This window comes from Neovison vison, chromosome 11 (assembly GCF_020171115.1).
Source record: "Neovison vison isolate M4711 chromosome 11, ASM_NN_V1, whole genome shotgun sequence".
In the NCBI taxonomy this organism is placed as follows: Eukaryota; Metazoa; Chordata; class Mammalia; order Carnivora; family Mustelidae; genus Neogale; species Neogale vison.
Window position 1 is genome coordinate 142,227,765 of NC_058101.1, and position 20,034 is coordinate 142,247,798.

The 20,034-nt window shown below is 41.1% G+C and overlaps 1 protein-coding gene and 1 pseudogene across 6 annotated transcripts in view; both read left to right on the forward strand.

The window, feature by feature from the left end:
• Positions 1-2,267, forward strand: part of SH3D19 (SH3 domain containing 19) — a 179,796-nt gene extending 177,529 nt beyond the window's left edge. For all 6 annotated transcript variants that reach the window (XM_044224873.1, XM_044224875.1, XM_044224874.1 and 3 more), the window contains one exon: positions 339-2,267. In XM_044224873.1, the coding sequence (XP_044080808.1) occupies positions 339-455 (117 nt within the window). In that variant the 3' untranslated portion in view covers positions 456-2,267. The remainder of the gene's footprint in view (positions 1-338) is intronic.
• A 4,913-nt stretch (positions 2,268-7,180) lies between these two features.
• LOC122919146 lies at positions 7,181-8,673 on the forward strand (annotated as a pseudogene).
• The last annotated feature ends 11,361 nt before the right edge of the window (positions 8,674-20,034 follow it).

Here is a 20,034-nt window from a genome sequence, read left to right on the forward strand (position 1 = left end):
AAAATCTATATATAACATATATGACATCTAGGACTGTTCTTAAAGAAGAATTTGAGATTAGGAGTAGTGAATTTGGGGGGCACAAAATGCAAGTGGGAAAATAAAAGTGCAGTAAGGGTGACGATAGTGAAGAAACGGGTTCTGAGAAGAGGCATACAAGCAGAGGGTGTCGTGAGGTCTCCATCATCTGCGTGGCCCATCACGTAACCCACTGGGCAGATCAAGATCAAGCAAGTGACATCAAGAGAAGATTAACCATGCCTCTTCAAGGAGGCTGCTTTCCACACTTAATCCGCAGCAGAAAATAATCATTCTTTCCAATTTATGTCTTCTGACAGGCTGGAGACATCATAACAGAGCTGGAATCTGTAGATGATGACTGGATGAGTGGAGAACTAATGGGAAAATCTGGAATATTTCCCAAAAATTATGTTCAGTTTTTACAAGTCAGCTAAAGGTGAAGAATGACTGTGTTCTTTGGCACAAGCACTCACTTGAACTATTACTTTGACTATCAGATACGTTTTTGCACTATTTTTGTAAACTGAAATATCTGTGCTCTACATGGTACACTAGAATTTTCTGAAAGCAGAATATGTCCAGGTTCTGTAGTCCGCTTTCATTCACAGTAGAAACATGCACATGGAAACCTGTGAACCACCCTGGTATCCTACCAGGGGGGACGTCTGGTGGGATCAGCAAGGCAGGTACACACTTCCCCCAGGGAAAGCGTCAGGTGGCGTGGCGGCATGGGGAGGCTTATGAACAGAGGTTGCACTTGGACATCTTGACCTCAACACCAGGAAATTAACCATGCTTCTTCATTTTTCACTTTAGTTTAAAAAGAGGACATTTGATAATTTGATATTCTCTGTGCTGTAACTGTCAGGACATGGTTGGTAATCTAAATTTCATTTTTGACATTCAAATTAGTTCTAACCATTTAAACCCATTATCCTTATTACCAGGGCAAATCTTTGCTTCTGGTGGGGCAGTTTATTAACTAGCTGGAGCCTTTATAAGCACTTGGTAAATCAGCTCGTGCTTATCAAATGCTTCTTTTGTTACTAAGTATTTTTCCCTTTGTCCAAGGATTTAAAGGGGGTTAGAATTTGATGTATCTTAGTCAAAAGAACCAAAACCATCCTGAAATGCCTTGCTAATACAACTAACCCTTCCACATACCGGCCACACCTTCTTTCTTCCATGTATACTTTATGCTAACAGGGTTATTATAAAGCACATTTTCTGAATCTGCAATCATTCTTTTGACAATTACTGGTACCCAAAGAAAAATTCATTTTCTTTGTGTTACCCCAGTAATACATAAAAACCTATGTCTTGTTATACTGGTACATTATGAATCACATATATCTCAGAATACAGAGCAACTATTAAGACAGAAAACACCAAACCCCCACAGCTCATTTCTTCCTTATAATCAGAATGAAAAATAACTGAAGGAGATCCAAGGCTGATACTTCTTTGGGTTTTTGTCCCCAGTTTATTCCTGCGCAAATTATTAAATTAAAAAACCACTTTCCTGCTATCCATTTGTTATGCATTCCAGACTTAAGATAAAAGTGGTTCTTTATGTGATTGAATCAATTACAGTTTATGGGCTTAAGCCAAATAGGTCGAAGACAATCTTCCAAACAGATCAATGGAATAGAATTTCATTGGAAATGTAAAACATTTCCCCAACAGCCCTCACAGTTTTCTTCCATTTTTGAGAAGAGTTTCATATGCTTGGTCACTTTTTAGCTTTTGTCATTGTTTCCCACTGTCCAGAAAGTTTGGCAGCCAGTTGTCAACAATTATTTGAACACCCTGTGGGGTACTGTAAGGGAGGAGATGTTTACTTTGTCTTTGATAGAACTTCATTTTTCAGTTACATGGTTATAATTGATTTTGGAGTATGGGAGCTGTTTTTCATACATTTTGGTTAGAGGACATTATAAAGAAAACTTGTCAAATCTCACCTAAGAGTAATTTCATGAGAAATGAATGACTTAGAGTATTGTCTCAAGTAAAGTCTTATTTGCAGTAAGGTGCACAACAGCTGGAAGTGGGGGATGTGTCTGGAATAGGACATGAGGTATATTATTTTGCCTATAATTGTGACATCATATATCAAAGATCGTGAAAGCCTAGCTTTATTGGAGAAAAATATCCCTCTTAAATTTTGGCCTTGTGTTAGCAGAATGGTAAGTGCAATAGTTGTAAATCTACTTGACACTATAATAAACTGAACTGAACTTTTCAAAGTCCTTTTCTCATACTAGACTGAATGTTTTGAGAATGGAGGTGGTACCTTTGTGTCTCCAGCCCTTAGCACCATACAGGGCTCAATAAACGGTTGGTTGGTTGGTTGGTTGGTTGGTTGGTTGGTTGGTTGGATAATTGGTAGATTGGTTGGTTGGATGGGAAGATTTCACACACAGCAGTACTCTATTGGATACACCAAGATCCAATATCTTAACCTCTTTAACTTGTTGACAAAAGTTTTTATCGAAACAAAATTCAGTTTTGTATCATTTCACTCCTTCAAGGCACCTTTTTTGCTTGCCACTTATTACCCACTCAACTGACAAGAGGCCAGGATGTTGGTCAGGATGGGTTTCAATAGGTACCTCCTTATTCTCTGTATTGATTGAACCTAATTTTCATACTCAGTGAATTTCATAGGGGAGAAATAAGAATGTATTACTTTTCCTTTCCATAATTTTAGATGAAATCTGATAGTGTACGTCCAAAGCCTGCTCAAACTACAATCTTCAAATCCTTTGTCGTTAGTGGGTTGAAACTAGAGAAGTCATTTAATACATTATTCTCATCCTTTTGAAATACTTAAAGTAGATTTTTTTAAAAAAAGATGTCCTTGTTTACATAGCTGAGCGGGTTGGGGGGTAATGCAATGTATCTGTCGTTGTGCTTGTGGAAATCACAGGTTTTAAATATAGCCTGGAACATTCATAGTGGAAAAACCATCAGTGCATTTGTCAAGATTTTTTGTTAGAACTAGCATTTGAGAAAAACAAAATACTCTTCTATAGTATTTGTTATCCATCAACTCTTAAAGGTAATTTTTTTGGTTTTTATTCAGTTTCTTGGGCCTAGATACATATATCTAGAGAAATACTGATAGATATTTGGGCTAATTAAAATAGGAGATATTCATTATAATCATTAATGGTTTATTCCTTTTTATGGTTAATTCCTTTTAATTAATGCCAGATGCACATGGGCCTTATGATTCATAACTCAATGCCGTTTTGAATACTTAAAAGTGAATTTTTTCAGAACTAAGAGGAAATCGTTTTCTAACCTATGCTTTTTTACTTCACTGTAATGCTAGAGGGGAAAAAAATACAAAGCCTAAGTCAGAACAACAGCACCATCTAGGGGCCTCTCTCCTAATTGCAAGCTCATCCCGTTAAACCACAGAAGAGTCTGCACACCAGAGCTCAACCTGCAGAGGGTAAATGATTTGCCTAAGGTCATACAGGTATGGCAGAGCCTAAAGCAAAACCTAGCTAGCTCTACTGATTCCCGGTTGAGTACCTTTTCCCATTTGTTGTGCTAACATGATGCATTTCTCTGTAGCAATTAAATAAGTAGATCTGTTTTTCTTGTAAACATAACTTCTCAGGTATGATACATATGATTAGAATGACTTGCAGAACGTGTTGTGATGAGTCCTGGGGTGTTATGGGTAACTAATGAATCATTGAATACTATATCAAAAACTAACGATGAACTATATAGTGGCTAACCGAATATAATAAATAAATACCAGTTTAAAAAAAAAAATTGGGCGCCTGGGTGGCTCAGTGGTTTAAGCCTCTGCCTTTAGCTCAGGTCATGGTCTCAGGGTCTTGGGATCAAGCCCCACATTGGGCTCTCTGCTCACAGGGAGCTTGCTTCCCACCCCCACACCCTTACGCCTGCCTCTCTGCCTACTTATAAGCTCTCTCTGTCAAATAAATAAATAAAATCTTTTTTAAAAAAAGTTGCAGAGAATAAATTACAGCCTTAAATTAATTTCTCTTCAAGAAAAAAAGAAAATTCCTTCTTGGCTTCTCAATTTTATGTAGACAGTTTATATTGATGGTACCTAAAAACTCAAACATAAACTGATCCATTAATGGGGTTTCCTTTTTGGCTTAATGGGAAATTTATGAATGCTTGAAACATCAGATCATAAAAAGGTGTTTCTATGGGCTGTGCTCTTGGTAAGAGCAAAAATTCCTAAACCTAAGTTCTCATGTAGTGCAAAACACTGTTGTAGTATTTTGTAGTCTAATAGATTAACTCAGGCACTGTTAAGCCAATAAATTTATATTTCAGAGTCTGGATTTCTTAAGGAATCTTAATTGCATATAAGCCATGGATTGTTTATCTTCGAATACTGCAAATTAGGTAATAACTCACTGAAATATTTTTCAGGAGAAATAGTGATTCAAATTCCTTTAGAATTTAGAAAGGAAAGGAAATTTAGAAAGGAAAATTACCTGTTGGTTGTCTATCCTCTTTTAACAGGAATCAGCTGACAGTCTTAATACCAAAATAGCATTATTTAGTTCTTCTTTACAATTAAAATAAAAAGGACAGCGACATTTATTTCTCTAGTCGTATCTAAGTTTATTTATTCCATAGAGCCCTGACCCGGGACCACTGAGGCCAACCACAGTGTTCTCCTGATCCCAAGTAGCAACAGCCGAAGAGCAGATTTACTTCCAAAGAGCATCAGAGCATGTCACTAACCCTTCAATTCAGTACTCTGCCTAAGATCGCTCTCTACAGAGAAAGCTTGGTAATATTGGAGGTTCATTTCCAGACCACTGCAATAAAGTGTATATCACAACAGAGCAAGTCAAATGAATATTTTGGTTTCCCAGTGCGTATAGAAGTTATGTTTACACTATACCATAGTCTGTTAAATGTGCAATAGCATTAAGTTCTTAAAAAGAAACCATGTATATACCTAAATTTTAAAATACTTTATTGCTGGGGCGCCTGGGTGGCTCAGTGGGTTAAGCCTCTGCCTTCAGTTCAGGTCATGATCTCAGGGTCCTGGGATCGAGTCCCGCATCAGGCTCTCTGCTCAGCAGGGAGCCTGCTTCCTCCTCTCTCTCTCTGCCTGCCTCTCTGCCTATTTGTGATCTCTCTCTGCCAAATAAATAAATAAAATCTTTAAAAAAAAAAACTTTATTGCTAAAAAATGCTAACCATATCTGAGCTTTCAGCCAGTCAAGTCATAGTCTTTTTGCTGGTGGAGGGTCTGGCCTCAATGCTGATGGCTGCCGATTGACCAGGGTGGTGGCTACCGAAGGGTGGGGTAGTTGTGGCAATTTCTTAAAATAGGATAACAGTGACGTTTGCCACATTAATTGACTCTTCCTTTCATGAACAATTTCTCTGTGGCATGTGATGCTGATTGATAGCATTTTACCCACAGTAGAATAATTTTCAAAGTTTGAGTCAGTCTTCTCAAACTAAATTTACAGAATATTCTAAATCCTTTGTGGTTATTTCAACAATATTCACAGCCTCCTTAGCAGGGGTAGATTCCATCTCAAGAAACCCGTTTCTTTGCGCAGCCATGAGAAGCAGCTCCTTATCCCTTCAAGTTTGATCATGAGATTGCAGCCACCCAGTCACATCTTTAGGCTCCACTTCTAACTCTCTTCTCTTGCTCGTTCCACCCCATCTGCAGTTACTTCCTGCATAAAGTCGTGAACTCCTCAAAGCCGTCCTTGAGGTTTGGAACGCTCTTCTTCTAAACTTCCGCTCGTGTTGATATTCTGACATCTTCTCATGAATCACAGCTGTTCTTCATGTCATCTAGAATGCTGAATCCTTTTAGAAGGTTTTCAGTTTACTTTGTCCAGATCCATTAAAGGAGAAACTAGGGCAGCCATAGCCTTAGGAAATGTGTTTCTTAAATGAGAGCACTCAAAAGTTGAAAATTACTCCTTGATCCACAAGCCACAGAATGGATGTTGTGTTAGCAGGCATGGAAACATTGATGTTGTCCATCAGAGCTCGGATGACCAGGTGCATTGTCAATGAGCAGTCATATTTTGAAAGGAGTTGTCTTCTCTGAGCAGTAGGTCTCAACAGTGGGCTGAAAATATTCAGTAAACCATGCTGTAAACAGATGTGCTGTCATCCAGGCTTTGTTGTTTCACTGATAGAGCACAGGTACAGTAGATTTACCGTAACTCATAAGGGCTCTAGGATCTGAGGAATGGTAAATGGCTTCAGCTTGAAGTCACCAGCTTCATTTGCCCCCAACAAGGGAGTCAGCCTGTCCTTTGAAGTTTTTTGACTTCTCCTCTCTAGCTCTGAAAGTTCTGGATGGCATCTTCTTCCAATATACAACTGTTTCCTCTCTGTCTAAAATTTCTTGTTCAGTGTAGCCGCCTTCATGAATGATCTTAGCCGGAACTTCTGGAGAACTTGCTGCAGCTTCTCCATCTGCACGTGCTGCTTCTTCCTGCACTTTGATGTTATGAAGATGGATTCATTCCTTAAACCTCATGACCCAACCTCTGCTAGCTCCAGACTTTTCTTCTCAGCTTCCTCACCTCTCAGCCCTCACAAAATTGAAGAGACTTGGGGTCTTGCTCTGGATTAGGGTTTGGCTTAAGGGAATGTTGTGGCTGGTTTGACCTTCTATCCAGACCACTCTAACTTCCTCCATATCAACAATAAGGCTCTTTCACTTTTTATTTTATTTTATTTTTTTAATTTTTTTTTTAAGATTTTATTTATTTATTTGATAGAGATCACAAGTAGGCAGAGAGGCAGGCAGAGAGAGAAGAGGAAGCAGGCTCCCTGCTGAGCAGAGAGCCCAATGCGGGACTCGATCCCAGGACCCTGAGATCATGACCTGAGCCGAAGGCAGCGGCTTAACCCACTGAGCCACCCAGGTGCCCCGCTCTCTCACTTTTTAATCACTCTTCACTGGAGTAGCATCTTTGGGACGCCTGGGTGGCGCAGTTGGTTGGACGACTGCCTCCGGCTCGGGGCGTGATCCTGGAGTCCCGGGATCGAGTCCCACATCAGGCTCCCAGCTCCATGGGGAGTCTGCTTCGCTCTCTGACCTTCTCCTCGCTCATTCTCTCTCTCACTGTCTCTCTCTCTCAAATTAAAAAAAAAAAAAAAAAAAAAAAATCTTTAAATTCCTAGGAGAACTTTACCTTTGAATCCACAGTTTGGCTAACTTTCGTGCAAGAAGCTTGGGTTTTGGCCCATCTCCACTTTCGACATGCTTTCCTCATTAAACATAATCATTTCTAGCTTTTGATTTAAAGTAAGAGACACACACTCTTCCTTTCTCTTGAACACTTGGAGGCCATTGTAGAGTTATTAATTGGCCTAACTTCAACATTGTTGGGTCTCAAGGAAACGATATAATAGTAATATCAAAGATCACCGATCGGCACGCAGCCTCCAACCCTCTTTTCTTCGGTACCAGAAGGAGGCAATCCTCTTTTCGTGCCTAGCACAGCCATGGCTTGTGGTCCTAAGAAGCATCTGAGGCATGTAGCAGCGCCAAAGCATTGGATGCTGGATAAACTGACCAATGTGTTTGCTCCTCACCCATCTTCTTGTCCCCATAAATTGAGAGAATGTCTCCCTTTCATCATTTTCCTAAGGAACAGATTTAAGTATACCCTAACAGGAGATAAAGTAAAGAAGATCCGTATGCAGGGTTCTATTAAGATCAATGGCAAGGTCCAAACTGATGGGACCGACCCAGCTGGCTTTATGGCTGTCATCAGCATCGACAAGACTGGGGAAAATTTCCTTCTGATATATGACACCAAGCTTCGCTTTGCTCTTCTTTGCATTACACTTGAGGCCAAGTACAAGTTGTACAAAGTGATAAAGATCTTTGTGGGGACAAAAGGAATCCCCCATCTAGTGACTCATAAGGTTCGTACCATCCGCTATCCTGATCCCCTCATCAAGGTGAATGATGCCATCCAGATTGATCTGGAGACTGGAAAGATACTGATTTCATCAAGTTTGACACTGATAATCTGTGTATGGTGATTGGGGATGCTAGCCTGGGAAGTACTGGTGTGATCACCAACAGAGAGAGACACCCCAGTTCGTTTGATGTTGTTCACATGAAAGATGCCATTGGCAACAGCTTTGCTACCCAACTACCAACATTTTTGATACTGGCAAAGGAAACAAACTATAGATTTCTCTTCCCCATGGAAAGGATATCTGCCCCACCATTGCTGAAGAGAGAGACAAGACTGGCGGCCAAACAGAGCAGCCAGTAAAATGGTCCCTAGGTGACATGATTGGAAGTCTTCATACCTAGTTAAAGGTCATACAGCACAATAAAAGGAAAAAAAAAGATAACTGATTACCAGCATTTTAAATATAATAATAATGAAAACATTTGAAATATTGCAAGACTTACCAAAATATGGCACAGAAACACAAAGTGAGCAAATGCTATTGGAACAGTGGCATCAATAGGCTTGCCCGATGTGGGGTTGCCACAGACCTCCAATTTATGAAAAAACAAGAAAACAACAACAACAACAAAATGAGCTATACCTGTACTAAGGAGACCAGTGGTGTCTTCTCTTTAACATATGAAATGTCAGAGCTGTTAAAAAATAAATATACAGATCTAAAGGAAAGAACCTAGATGTCCATCAACAGACAAATGAATAAAGAAGATGTGGTGTGAGGGGCACCTGGGTGGCTCAGTGGGTTAAAGCCTCTGCCTTCGGCTCAGGTCATGATCCTGGGGTCCTAGTATCGAGCCCTGCATCGGGCTCTCTGTCCAGTGGGGAGCCTGCTTCCCCCTCTCTCTCTGCCTGCCTCTCTGCCTACTTGTGATCTCTTGTCAAATAAATAAATAAAATCTTTAAAAAAAAAAAAAGATGTGGGGTGTGTGTGTGTGTGTGTGAGAGATTAATCTCTCTCACACACACACACACACACACACACACGGTGGTATACTATGCAGCCATCAAAAGAAAGAATAAAAGAAAAAAATAAATAAAATCTTTAAAAAAAAAAAAGATGTGGGGTGTGTGTGTGTGTGTGTGTGGAGATTAATCTCTCTCACACACACACACACACACACACACACGGTGGTATACTATGCAGCCATCAAAAGAAAGAAAATCTTGTCATCTGCAACAGTGTTGATGGAACTAGAGGGTATTATGCTGAGCGAAATAAGTCAAGCAGAGAAAGATAATTATCATATGATCTCCCTGATAAGAGGAATTTGAGAGGCAGTGGGGGCGGTGGGAGGTAGGGAAGGAAAAAATGAAACAAGATGGGATCGGGAGGGAGACAAACCATAAGACAAACCTTAACTCACGAAACAAACTCAGGGTTGCTGGGAGGAGGAGGCTGTGGAGAGGGTGGTGAGGTTATGGACATGGGGGAGGTTATGTGAGAAGGTGAGTGCTGTGAAGTATGTAAGCCTGATGGTTCACAGACCTGTACTCCTGGGGCAAATAATACATTATATGTTAGTAAAAATAATTAATAAAAAATATACAGTGATGAAAAGAATTATCAAATTCATTTATATACAGAGCACTCTCAGGGAAGAAGAATATTGGTGAGCAGACAGAGGCTTTCATGTTTGCTGGTCAGAGGGGCCTGGCTGGGCTACGAGAAGGCTTAGTTGTCCACTGTAATGAATGAGACAGTTTGAGGCAAGGTCAGAAAGCAAGAGAATAGAGGGCACTCAAACACCATGCATCCGGAAGACTAACTGCTAAGTGGATGATTACCCTGGTGCGATGTGTCAGGCTGTTCCTGCTTCATCGGGCAGGATGGCTGCTACAGCACATTCTATTTGATGGACACGAGGAGGGACTACTTTATAAAGAGAATAAAGGCAAATGATGAGACCAAAGAAACAGTTCCTCTGGAAAGATGAGACTCAGAAATTCACTCACAGATAGGGCTGCTGAGCAGACCTTGCACAAAGCCAGTAGCCAAATCACTCAAGCTGGTGTCCAAGTGCACAAAGTTAAGATTTTCTTCTTTAGAATTTGGTAATAAGGACAACTGCCATCAGGCCATAGATGGCAGTAATAACCATAACCACTGGAATGCTGGACATTGTGATCAGATCTGGCATGGTTCCTGGAGATGATGCCCAAGCCTCGGTGCAGAGCCGTACATGGAGCCAAGGTCCTGAATCCTGAGGTGGCCTAGAAGCCCATGACAAACAAGTGTATTTAGATTTGGTTCCAGACCGAAGTAGATATGAAGGAGGAAGTTCATAGAATGGAAAGCATATTCCAGAATGTGACAGATAACTAAAATGCAGCAAGTCCATGACCTAGCTGGTTGAGATCCATTTTTTGTTGTTGCTGTTAATTTGCAGCATACTTTGCATAAAATGTGTAGAACTTAAGTATGCAATTCTGTGAGTTTTGACAATTCTGTACACTCAAAACCATCAATAAATACATAGAACATTTCCATCACCACAAAGTTTCTCATGCCGCCTTCCATTCAATGATCACATCCTGCTCTCCTGTCCCACCCCCTGCCCCCTGCAGAGGCAGTCACTGTTCTGATTTCTATCACTAAAGGTTTGTTTTGCCCGTTCTAGGATGTCATAAAAATGAAATAACATAGTATCTACTCTTCTGGTTTCTTTTGCTCAACATATTTGAGAGTCATCCATGTTTTGTGTAATATAGTTGTTTCCCTTTTATTTCTCAGTAGTATTTCATCATATGAATACACCACAACTTATCCTGTTGATTTATTTCTAGTTTTTAGCTATTATGAATAAAACTGGTATCTGCATTCCCCTCCCCCAGCTTTATCGTTGACTAGTATTAACATTCTTAAGTCCTTTGCACACATAGGATTTCAATTCTCCTGGATAAATATCTAGGAGTAAAATTGTTAAGGGGTGAAATAGGTACATATTTAATTTTATTAAAAAGCTGCCTGTCTGGGGCACCTGGATGGCTCAGTTTAAGGTAAGTGGCCAACTCTTGATTTCAACTCAGGTCATGACCTCAGGATTGTGAGATCTAGCCCTGCCTCAGGCTCCCAGCTCAGCAGGGCGTCTTTTGAGATTCTCTGCCCCGCCCTCTGCTCACCTTGGCTCGCTCACTCGCTCTCCCTTTAAAAAAAAAAACCACCTGGGTGGCTCAGTGGGTTGGGCCACTGCCTTCGGCTCGGGTCATGATCTCGGGGTCCTGGGATCGAGTCCCGCGTTGGGCTCTCTGCTCAGCAGGGAGCCTGCTTCCCTCTATCTCCCTCTCTACCTGCCTCTCCATCTGCTTGTGATCTCTCTCTGTCAAATAAATAAATAAAATCTTTTAAAAAAAAAAAAAAAAAGGCTGCCTGTTTTCCAAAGTGTTTTTACACTCCATTAGTGATATTTGAGAGTTCAGTTACTCCACTTCTTAACAGCATTTGGTTTGTCCTTTTTTTTAAGACACGATTTATTTTGAGAAAGAGCAAGAGAGCACAAGCAGAGGAAAGGGGAAAGGGGAAGGCAGAAGGAGAAGTAGACACCCACACCAAGCAGGGAGCCTGATGCAGGGCTCGATCTCAGAACCCTGGGTTCATGTCCCAAGCCAAAGGCAGACACTTAACCACTGAGCCACACAGGTGCCCCAGCATTTGGTTTTAACAGTTTAATTGTATTGTCTGTTTCTGCCACTGTAGTGAATTATATTTTGTTTTGAACAGAAATAATTACCGTTCCACAAACAGACTAAGAGCTAATGATACCTGCAGTAGACTTCGTGAATGGTCTTAGCAAATGGAAGCTCACTACCCTTGCTTTCACACTTGCATTGCCTATCACAATATTATATCCAACAGAGAATTAATCACCAGTTAAATTGGTGTGACTGGATATTTAATACTATTAAGGAATTACTGAAAGTTAGAAGTATGTTAATAGAATTGTGGTTATGTTTTTGTTTTTGTTTTAAGAAATTGTTTTAGACTTACCTGATGAAATATTTAGATTTAATATCTGAAATTTGCTTCAAAATAATTGAGGAGAGAAAGTGTCAGGAACTGTGCAGTGTTTGACATTTTACCCAACATACAAGCTGAAAAGTTAGCCTGTCACCATTTCATGGATGCTGGCAAAAGACATGAGACTCCTGGGTTAGAAATGAAAGGATTTTTTTACTCATAGCAAACCAATAGCCGAAGCTTCATGTTCATTTGTTCCAGTTTCCCATGCCCCTCAAATCCCACAGAGGCAATGCAAAGGGCCCGTCATATAGTGGATTGCATACTAAACGAGGAACACTAAGATTTAGCACTTGCGTAGTAAGTGGAAGCAAGCCTGCTCTTTTTCCAGGGGGAGACATCACATCATCCCTCAAGATTGGCCACAGGGATGCAAACAAAACCTGAGAAACGGCCCCAAAGAGCAAGCAAAGAACTGTATTTTTGGCTTACTCAACAAGCACATGCAGGGACACTTGGGCTCTATAGCTGACTGCTTCTCAGTTCACTCAGTGTGACACATTCATAGCCAAATTTGAATTTTTATATGAATATGCTTCTCCATCAACCACTCTGATTAATCAACAGAGGTTAGAATCTCACAGCACATAACTAAGACTGTCATCAGTTAGAGTTGAAGCAACAGATGAAGCTAACGTGTGGCGTTGATCTTATTCCCTCTACACATAGCCAACTGTGAATAAGCCCAAGAGGGTAGCAGTAGCTCTTATTTGAGGCAACCAGGATTGAGTCTAAGGCCAGGCCTTTATTCATTTTAAAACTGTGCAAATAAGTTTCAACTGATCTGCTTATCTTTGGAGTCGTTGTCAATCATTACAGGGGAGTAGATGGGCAAAAAGCAACCCCTGTCTCAGTGGACATGACCCATATATTTTTTTCCCCATCCAGAAATACAACCGCAAGGGCAAAGGTCTAACTTCACTTTAGATTTTGCTGTCAAGCGTGATTGAGATTATCATCACATTGGTTTAAGTCACAGGGACAGTGTCACCAAATAGTTGCAGCTCCAGTTGCCATTTTTGGCATTAACTGAAAGCCACTCAGATATCAAAAGCATGTGATCAGCCAGATCAAATCAAGGTTGTGTTGATCTGCCAGTTTGTACACATTTGCATTTGGGAGCTGCGGTTGATGGCATCAGGCATGGGATAGTTCAGGACCATACATGTCTATACAAGTTTTCTTGTTTTTTTGGCACATGGACACAGATGAGAAACCCAGGAGCAGGTCAAACTGTTAGCTGCAACTGCCACATGATTTAGGTAGGAGTTTTAGATTAAGGTTAGCTGTTCTCAACTGGGAGCAATTTTTTTGGCTATTTGGCAATGTCCAAGGTCATTATTGTCACAACTAGGGGAAAGGAGCTACTGGCATCTAGTGGGCTGAGGCAAGTGATACTGCTGACCATTCCACAATGCACAAAACAGCCCTTCACAACACTGAATTTTCTAGCCTAAAATATTAACATTGCCAAGACTGAGAATGATCTAGGTAACAAAAAGTACATTAATTGCTGTGCTGCCCTCCCTCCTAGGATCTAAGGTGTTTTCTCCTCCAATGCCAGAGGAGACATTAATTTCATCTTTTCTCCAATCATCCCCACTTTCACCCAGATCTTTTGTCCTGATTATCACCCAGAAGGCAGCCAAGAGACGATCCTTTTCTGGGGGCTACCATATTCTGTGACCCCCAACTACCTTACTCAGGTATGTAGAACCGGGAGGAAGTGAGGGTGGTAGAATCAGAAACCTGCTCCCGGGGTTGCCTGGGTGGCTCAGTGGGTTAAAGCCTCTGCCTTCAGCTCAGGTCATGATCTCAGGGTCCTGGGATTGAGCCCCGCATCGGTCTCTCTGCTCAGCCGGAAGCCTGCTTCCTCCTCTCTCTCTGCCTGCCTCTCTGCCTACTTGTGATCTCTGTCTGTCAAATAAATAAATAAAATCTTTAAAAAAAAAAAAAGAAAGAAAGAAACCTGCTCCCAATGCCCAGCGATGCTAGGTATCTGTGGATGGCAGAAAGCCATTAGATATCCTTCAGACACTCTGCTAAGTGGCCTTTGTGACAAATAGTGGCCCAACGTCAGATCGCGAGTGGTCTGAAAAGCTAAGAACGTGGCATGTATGGTATTAGTTTCAGGGGCTACAGTTGTATGGTCAGATGATCAGAGTGGAACAGCAACATCATAACCATCAGTTGCCCTGAGTGGTGGCAACCTAGTCCAGTGGAGTCAGCCTGTCAGCAGTCAGTCTGTGCCTTCATTCACCTCAGGACACATGGGCTAGCTTTTGGCAGGAGTCACACATCTGGCATGCATGAGAAAGAGTTCTTTGCTGTGTGCACAGCCCTTAATGGTGAATGTGTTGCCGTGTGTGGTGGCAATCCAGGTGGTGCAGGCTTGATCAGTAGTTTGATTCTACTAGGTCATGTCAGAGCTGGCCTTTACCAGATGGCCCAATCAATAGCTGCAATTTGTTCCCACAATTCACAGCCCTAAAAAAGGGATGTTTTTAATCTGCCTGAATGTAGTCTTTAAAGTGGCAGTCCAGATGGCTAGGCCGTGGGCAAAGAGTCAGCAAAGGGGACTGTTGATCAAGGGACGGATTGGCAGGTCTGTGAGAACTGCCTCAGCTCACTGAGCAGTGACCACTCCCTTTAGTTCCACATTGCGTAATGAGTACCATCAGCTTGCAGCTTGGCTGAGCCACCAGTGATTGAGAGTGTGTCTTTAGGGGATCTCTATGAAGTGAGGGCCCCCATGAGCTAGCAGCTATGCTTCAGCCAGTGGGTTGGGAGACACGGATTCCCAAGAGTAACTGTCACAACCTCATGCAAAATGAAGATTCTAAAGCTGCTGCCATTTTTACTTGACCGGAAAGGTCCATTTACTGAGACGTATGCTTTCTCCAATACCCAAAGCCTCCAAGGAGTTGGACCTCCTTTTTTAGCAGGTCGAGAGACCTGCCTTGATTACTAAAAGGATTGAATATTCTAAATCCACCCAAGCAGTCCCAACAAAACTACTTGGTGAGCAGGTCCCTGTATTTTATTGGAGTTTTTCAAACACCCCTGTTCATAAAAACTAGTCAAGGCCTATGAGATTAAGGATCCTGCCTTACCAACTAATAGGATATCTACAGAGTGAAAATACTGGCCACCAAAGGGTGGAGGCCCTTGTGTTAAATCCTAGCCCACCCACTGGTGGTAAATGGCAGGGGAGTTTGTCTTATTAATACTTTCTAAAAGTAGCAGTGCCCTGGATGGGATAATCTTTGAAACTCTACAAGCATTTATAGCACAAGCATGTATACATCGATCTCAGCCTTAGCAGAATATACAGTAGTATGCTGGACTGACCCAGAAGTACGTGTGCACGCACACACATTTATTCAGCAAGTATAATTTTTTTTTTCCTCCATTGCAACTTTTGCCCAAACCCTGTCAGTTAATTTGAATGTTTTATTTTATTTATAGTGGGGGTCAGTAAGCCTTCTCTGTAAGGGGCCAAGGAGCAAAATTGAGGATACTATGTAGGCATAATGAGCAGAAACAAAATCCTGCAAAAATTTTAAGTAGAAGCTGTAACAGTTGAGTATTTTTTTAAGTATTTTATTTGACAGAGATCACAAGTACACAGAGGCAGGCAGAGAGGCAGAAGCAGGCTCCCTGATGAGCAGAGAAACCGATGTGGGGCTCAATCCCAGGACCCTGGGATCATGACCTGAGCCCAGGGCAGAGGCTTTAGCCCACTGAGCCAACCAGGCGCCCTGAGTAAATTTTTTAATAATAGTTTAGTAATAGTTTTCTTTTGGGGTTGGGGGTGACATTTCCCTTAGTGTTCAAGTCAGCAATCTCCGTAAACTGCCAATGTTAATCTATAAATGCTGATTTGTAATGAGATTTTTATGTCTTGCACCTTCAAAGCGGTCTTTTCAGCTAGTTGTTACTGTGTTGCTGCAGTGTGCACCGTGCTGCCCCTTAGTGTGAAGCAATGAGTGTGCCGCAGCTGGTCTGTCCCAGCTACTCAACTCTGCCACTGCAGGGCCAGAGGCAGTGACTGACGGTACCTAAAACTCAATGTGCAGCTGTTCCAGGTAAACTTTGTGTATACTGAGATTTGAATTTCATGTCATCTTCACATGTAATAACTTTTTTTTCAGCCATATGAAAACGGAAAAGCCATTCTTAGCTTGCAGGCCATCAAAAAACAGACACTGGCCAGACGTAGCCCATGGGCAGTATTAGCCAACACATCCTACAAAAATACAATCTAAAGAGTTTATCACATGGATAGGTAGGCATTACAACAGCTGCCAGGTAATGACAGGCAAAGAAGTCCCAATAAAGGAAACCAATCAAGGGAACGGAACAATTGCTAACAACCTTAATTTATGAAAATTCTGCCTCCAAAAGAATTGAAATTACTTATTTACAGAGTATACTGCATACCTGAGACTATTCGGTCAGAACAACTACCAAGATATATTTTATAAACTCACTGGATTTAAAAAAAAAAAAAAAATCTGGGCTTCTAGCGAAAACAGAAAGTGACTTATAAGGGAAAGAAAATTAGAAAATCATCATCAGACCCTCATTAGCAATGTAATGTTTAATGGCAGAGGAAAATGCAGGAGCATATTTAAGATGCTCAAAGAAAAAAAAAAAAGCTACTTTCAGGAATAAAGACACAAACTATACTAAACATGCAAGAATTAAAAAAAATAATCCCATGAGAACTTCCAGAGGAACTGACCAGAGAACAAGCTTCAGACAAGTTTAACTACATAGCTATCAATGCAAGAACTGGAAGTGGGCCTTAAAGATATACATACTTGTAGCAATGAAACTACTTAAAGCCTAAGAAGGAGAATGTAATGGCTCTGTGCTCAAGCAATGTCAGGCCAGCTCTAAGAATTTACTGTGCCAGGGCTGTGGGGCGGTTACGTCAGTTCAGCATTCAACTCTTGGTTCTGGCTTAGGTGGTGAGTTGAGCGCCATGTCCAGCTGTGACTCAGTGCTTCAGTGCGGAGTTGGCTTTAGAACGGCTCCCTTCCCCTCCTCCGCCCCTCTCCCCACTTGCACACGTGCATTCTCTTTAAAAACAAATAAAATCTTAAAAATTAGCAGGCCATGTCACATTCTTTAAAAAACTGTCCAATAATTTATTTTGGTGGTGGTTAAGACAACTGTACACGCAACGTGGGATGAATGATGCCACATTCTATCATACCATTGTGACACGATTATGTCCATGTCTTTTCCAGCTTTCAGGTGCCACCCACTTCCCTTGGCCTATGGCTCTTTCCCCTTCAAAGCAAGTAACAAAGCAGAATCCTCAAGCTCCATTACCTTTCTTCTGCCTCGTTTTTCCAGTTAAAAACCTGTAGAATTACATAATGTGCACCCAAATTATCTAGGATACTCTTCCAAGCATTTTTTTTTCCACATTAGTACACACTTTCAAATACCTCTCAACTGTACACATTCAGAAGCAAAAGCCACTTTAAAATAAAGGGCAAAAGCCAGTTTAAGGTCACCTGTTTACAGCCTAATCCAATCATGCCTGAACACAAAGCTCTTCAGTAGCTTGTTTTTGAAGGTTCCTGTATCCCTGGTTACAGCAGCTGTTTTCCAAGGAAAGACCGAAGTGAAACTGTTCCAATTAGAGTCAAGCAGAGAAAAGCCACTTGTGAACACTTAGGATCTATGTATTAAGTTTGTAAGATTTAAAAGGGAAACAGGAGGGGCACCTGGGTGGCTCAGTGGGTTAAGCCGCTGCCTTCGGCTCAGGTCGTGATCTCAGGGTCCTGGGATCGAGCCCCGCATCGGGCTCTCTGCTCAGCAGGGAGCCTGCTTCCTCTTCTCTCTCTGCCTGCCTCTCTGCCTGTTACCTCTCTCTGTCAAATAAATAAATAAAATCTTTAAAAAATAAAAATAAAAATAAAAGGGAAACAGGAAACAGAATTACCCTTTACATATTTTCCACTGGTTGGAAGTTACCCACCTTCAAGGTGGCCAAGAATGTAACTTAATTAAATCCACCATCAAACAGGCTGAACCATTTTTAAAAAATCCAATCACATATTGTTTCTGAACCACTTTCACATGAATCCTTAAGATAAAACAGAACTATGCCAAGCCCTATATAGATGTAGCAGATTGGAGCTTGACTAACACCAATAAAAAACCATTTACCTCAATTCCTGAACCCTACCCTCAGTAACCTTTTTAGACCCAACTTCTGTCCACCCTGGAAAGGAAGCCCCTGTATTTGAAATCCAAATGTACAACTAATGTTTTTCACTGAAAATGTTTACTTCACCACAGGTATTAATAGGAATATCATTCCTTTTTCAACACTGAACTCTTAGGCACTAGAGGTATAGTGGTGAACGAGACCAAAAAGCAATCCTCATGGAACATTCTAGTAGACACAAAACTACAGAAAAAAGTTTAATGGGAAATTGGGAATGCTGGAGGATATGGCACAATTTTTAATAGGCCAAGCCCATCATGGGGGTCTTAGAGATTTAGAGGTTAAGGAGCAAGTGCTGTGACATTTAAGGGGAGAGCATTCCAAGCACAGGGAGAACAAGTGCCAAATCCTTAAGGTTAACAATGTACCTAGTCCATCCAGGAATAGTGAGGGCAATCTGGCTAGAAAGCTAAGGAATGGTAAGAGGTCAGGGACAATTCCAATTTGGGCCTTGAGTGAAAGACCATGGGCAGGAACAATCTGGTTATAATGATGACAAAAGTGATCACAATGGAGTTGGTTAAGAAAAGGTGAGATTCCAGATATTATTTTGAATAAACTGAATTGTCAAGGATGACCAGAAGATTTTGGCCTAAAACCTAAAAAAAAAAAAAAAAAAAAAAAAAGAGTAGTTTAAACTGTTAGGATCCAGAATACCATTTTAGACCTGTCAAGTATGAAATGCCTATTCTCTATTCAAGTAAAGATATCAAGTAAGCAGTTGGATAGACAAACCTACAGTTCAAAGAAAGGTACAGGCTAGAAATAAAAAATCTGGAAGTCAGTTTAATATACTGAATAGTATCTAGGGAGAGTACTGATAACTGTCCAAGGACTAAGCCCTAGGCCTCTCCAACAAGTCTGAGATGAACTAGTAATGGCTACTGACATGGGAGGAAATCTTTTTAAGTTTCTCAAAGAAAATCAACTGTCAAATGCCACTAGAGGCACATAAAAGGTCATAAAAAGACCATTTAGACTTAGCGACGAAGTCACTCTAACTTTCACAGCCAACAGCTTGTGGATGTGTCTAACTGGGTAATTTTAAAAGTAAAATTAAGATACAATGAAAATGGTTTACTCAAACATCAAACAAAAAACTCACTTTCCAAGAAAAAGTATGTATCGTTAACTTTTTTGAGCTTTGCTCTATAAAGGGTTTGGGTAGGGTGCCACCTGGAAGGGTAGACTTCAGAATGTATGCTGATGGAAGGGAATGGTCAAATAAATACCAATAAAGGTAAAAACTGCTAAAGCCATGAGCTTGATTAACCAAGAGGGAAGGCAAAAATGCCACTATATACATACAACAGCAGACTGGGAATTTGTCAAGTTCTTTTCTCTCATGTACTTTAAACTCTTCTAATGATTTTAAGGTCATCAGCTGATTGAAAATGAGCAAGTTGGAGGTGAGCAGGACTACAGAAAATGGGTAAACAGTAGAGAAGGAATTACTGGCTAGTGTGCAACATCAAATACCCACTTATTAACAGGTTATCAACAACCAATTTCTCTAGCCAAGTTCAACTCCCAGTACTAGTACACAATATGACATTTTGCAGCTTTAGGGGAAAAAAAAAAAAAAAAAAGTAAGTTAGGGGCGCCTGTGGCTCAGTGGGTTAAGCCTCTGCCTTCGGCTCAGGTCATGATCTCAGGGTCGTGGGATCAAGCCCCGCATCAGGCTCTCTGCTTGGCAGGGAGCCTGTTTCCTCCTCTCTCTCTCTCTCTGCCTGCCTCTCTGCCTACTTGTGATGTCAAATAAA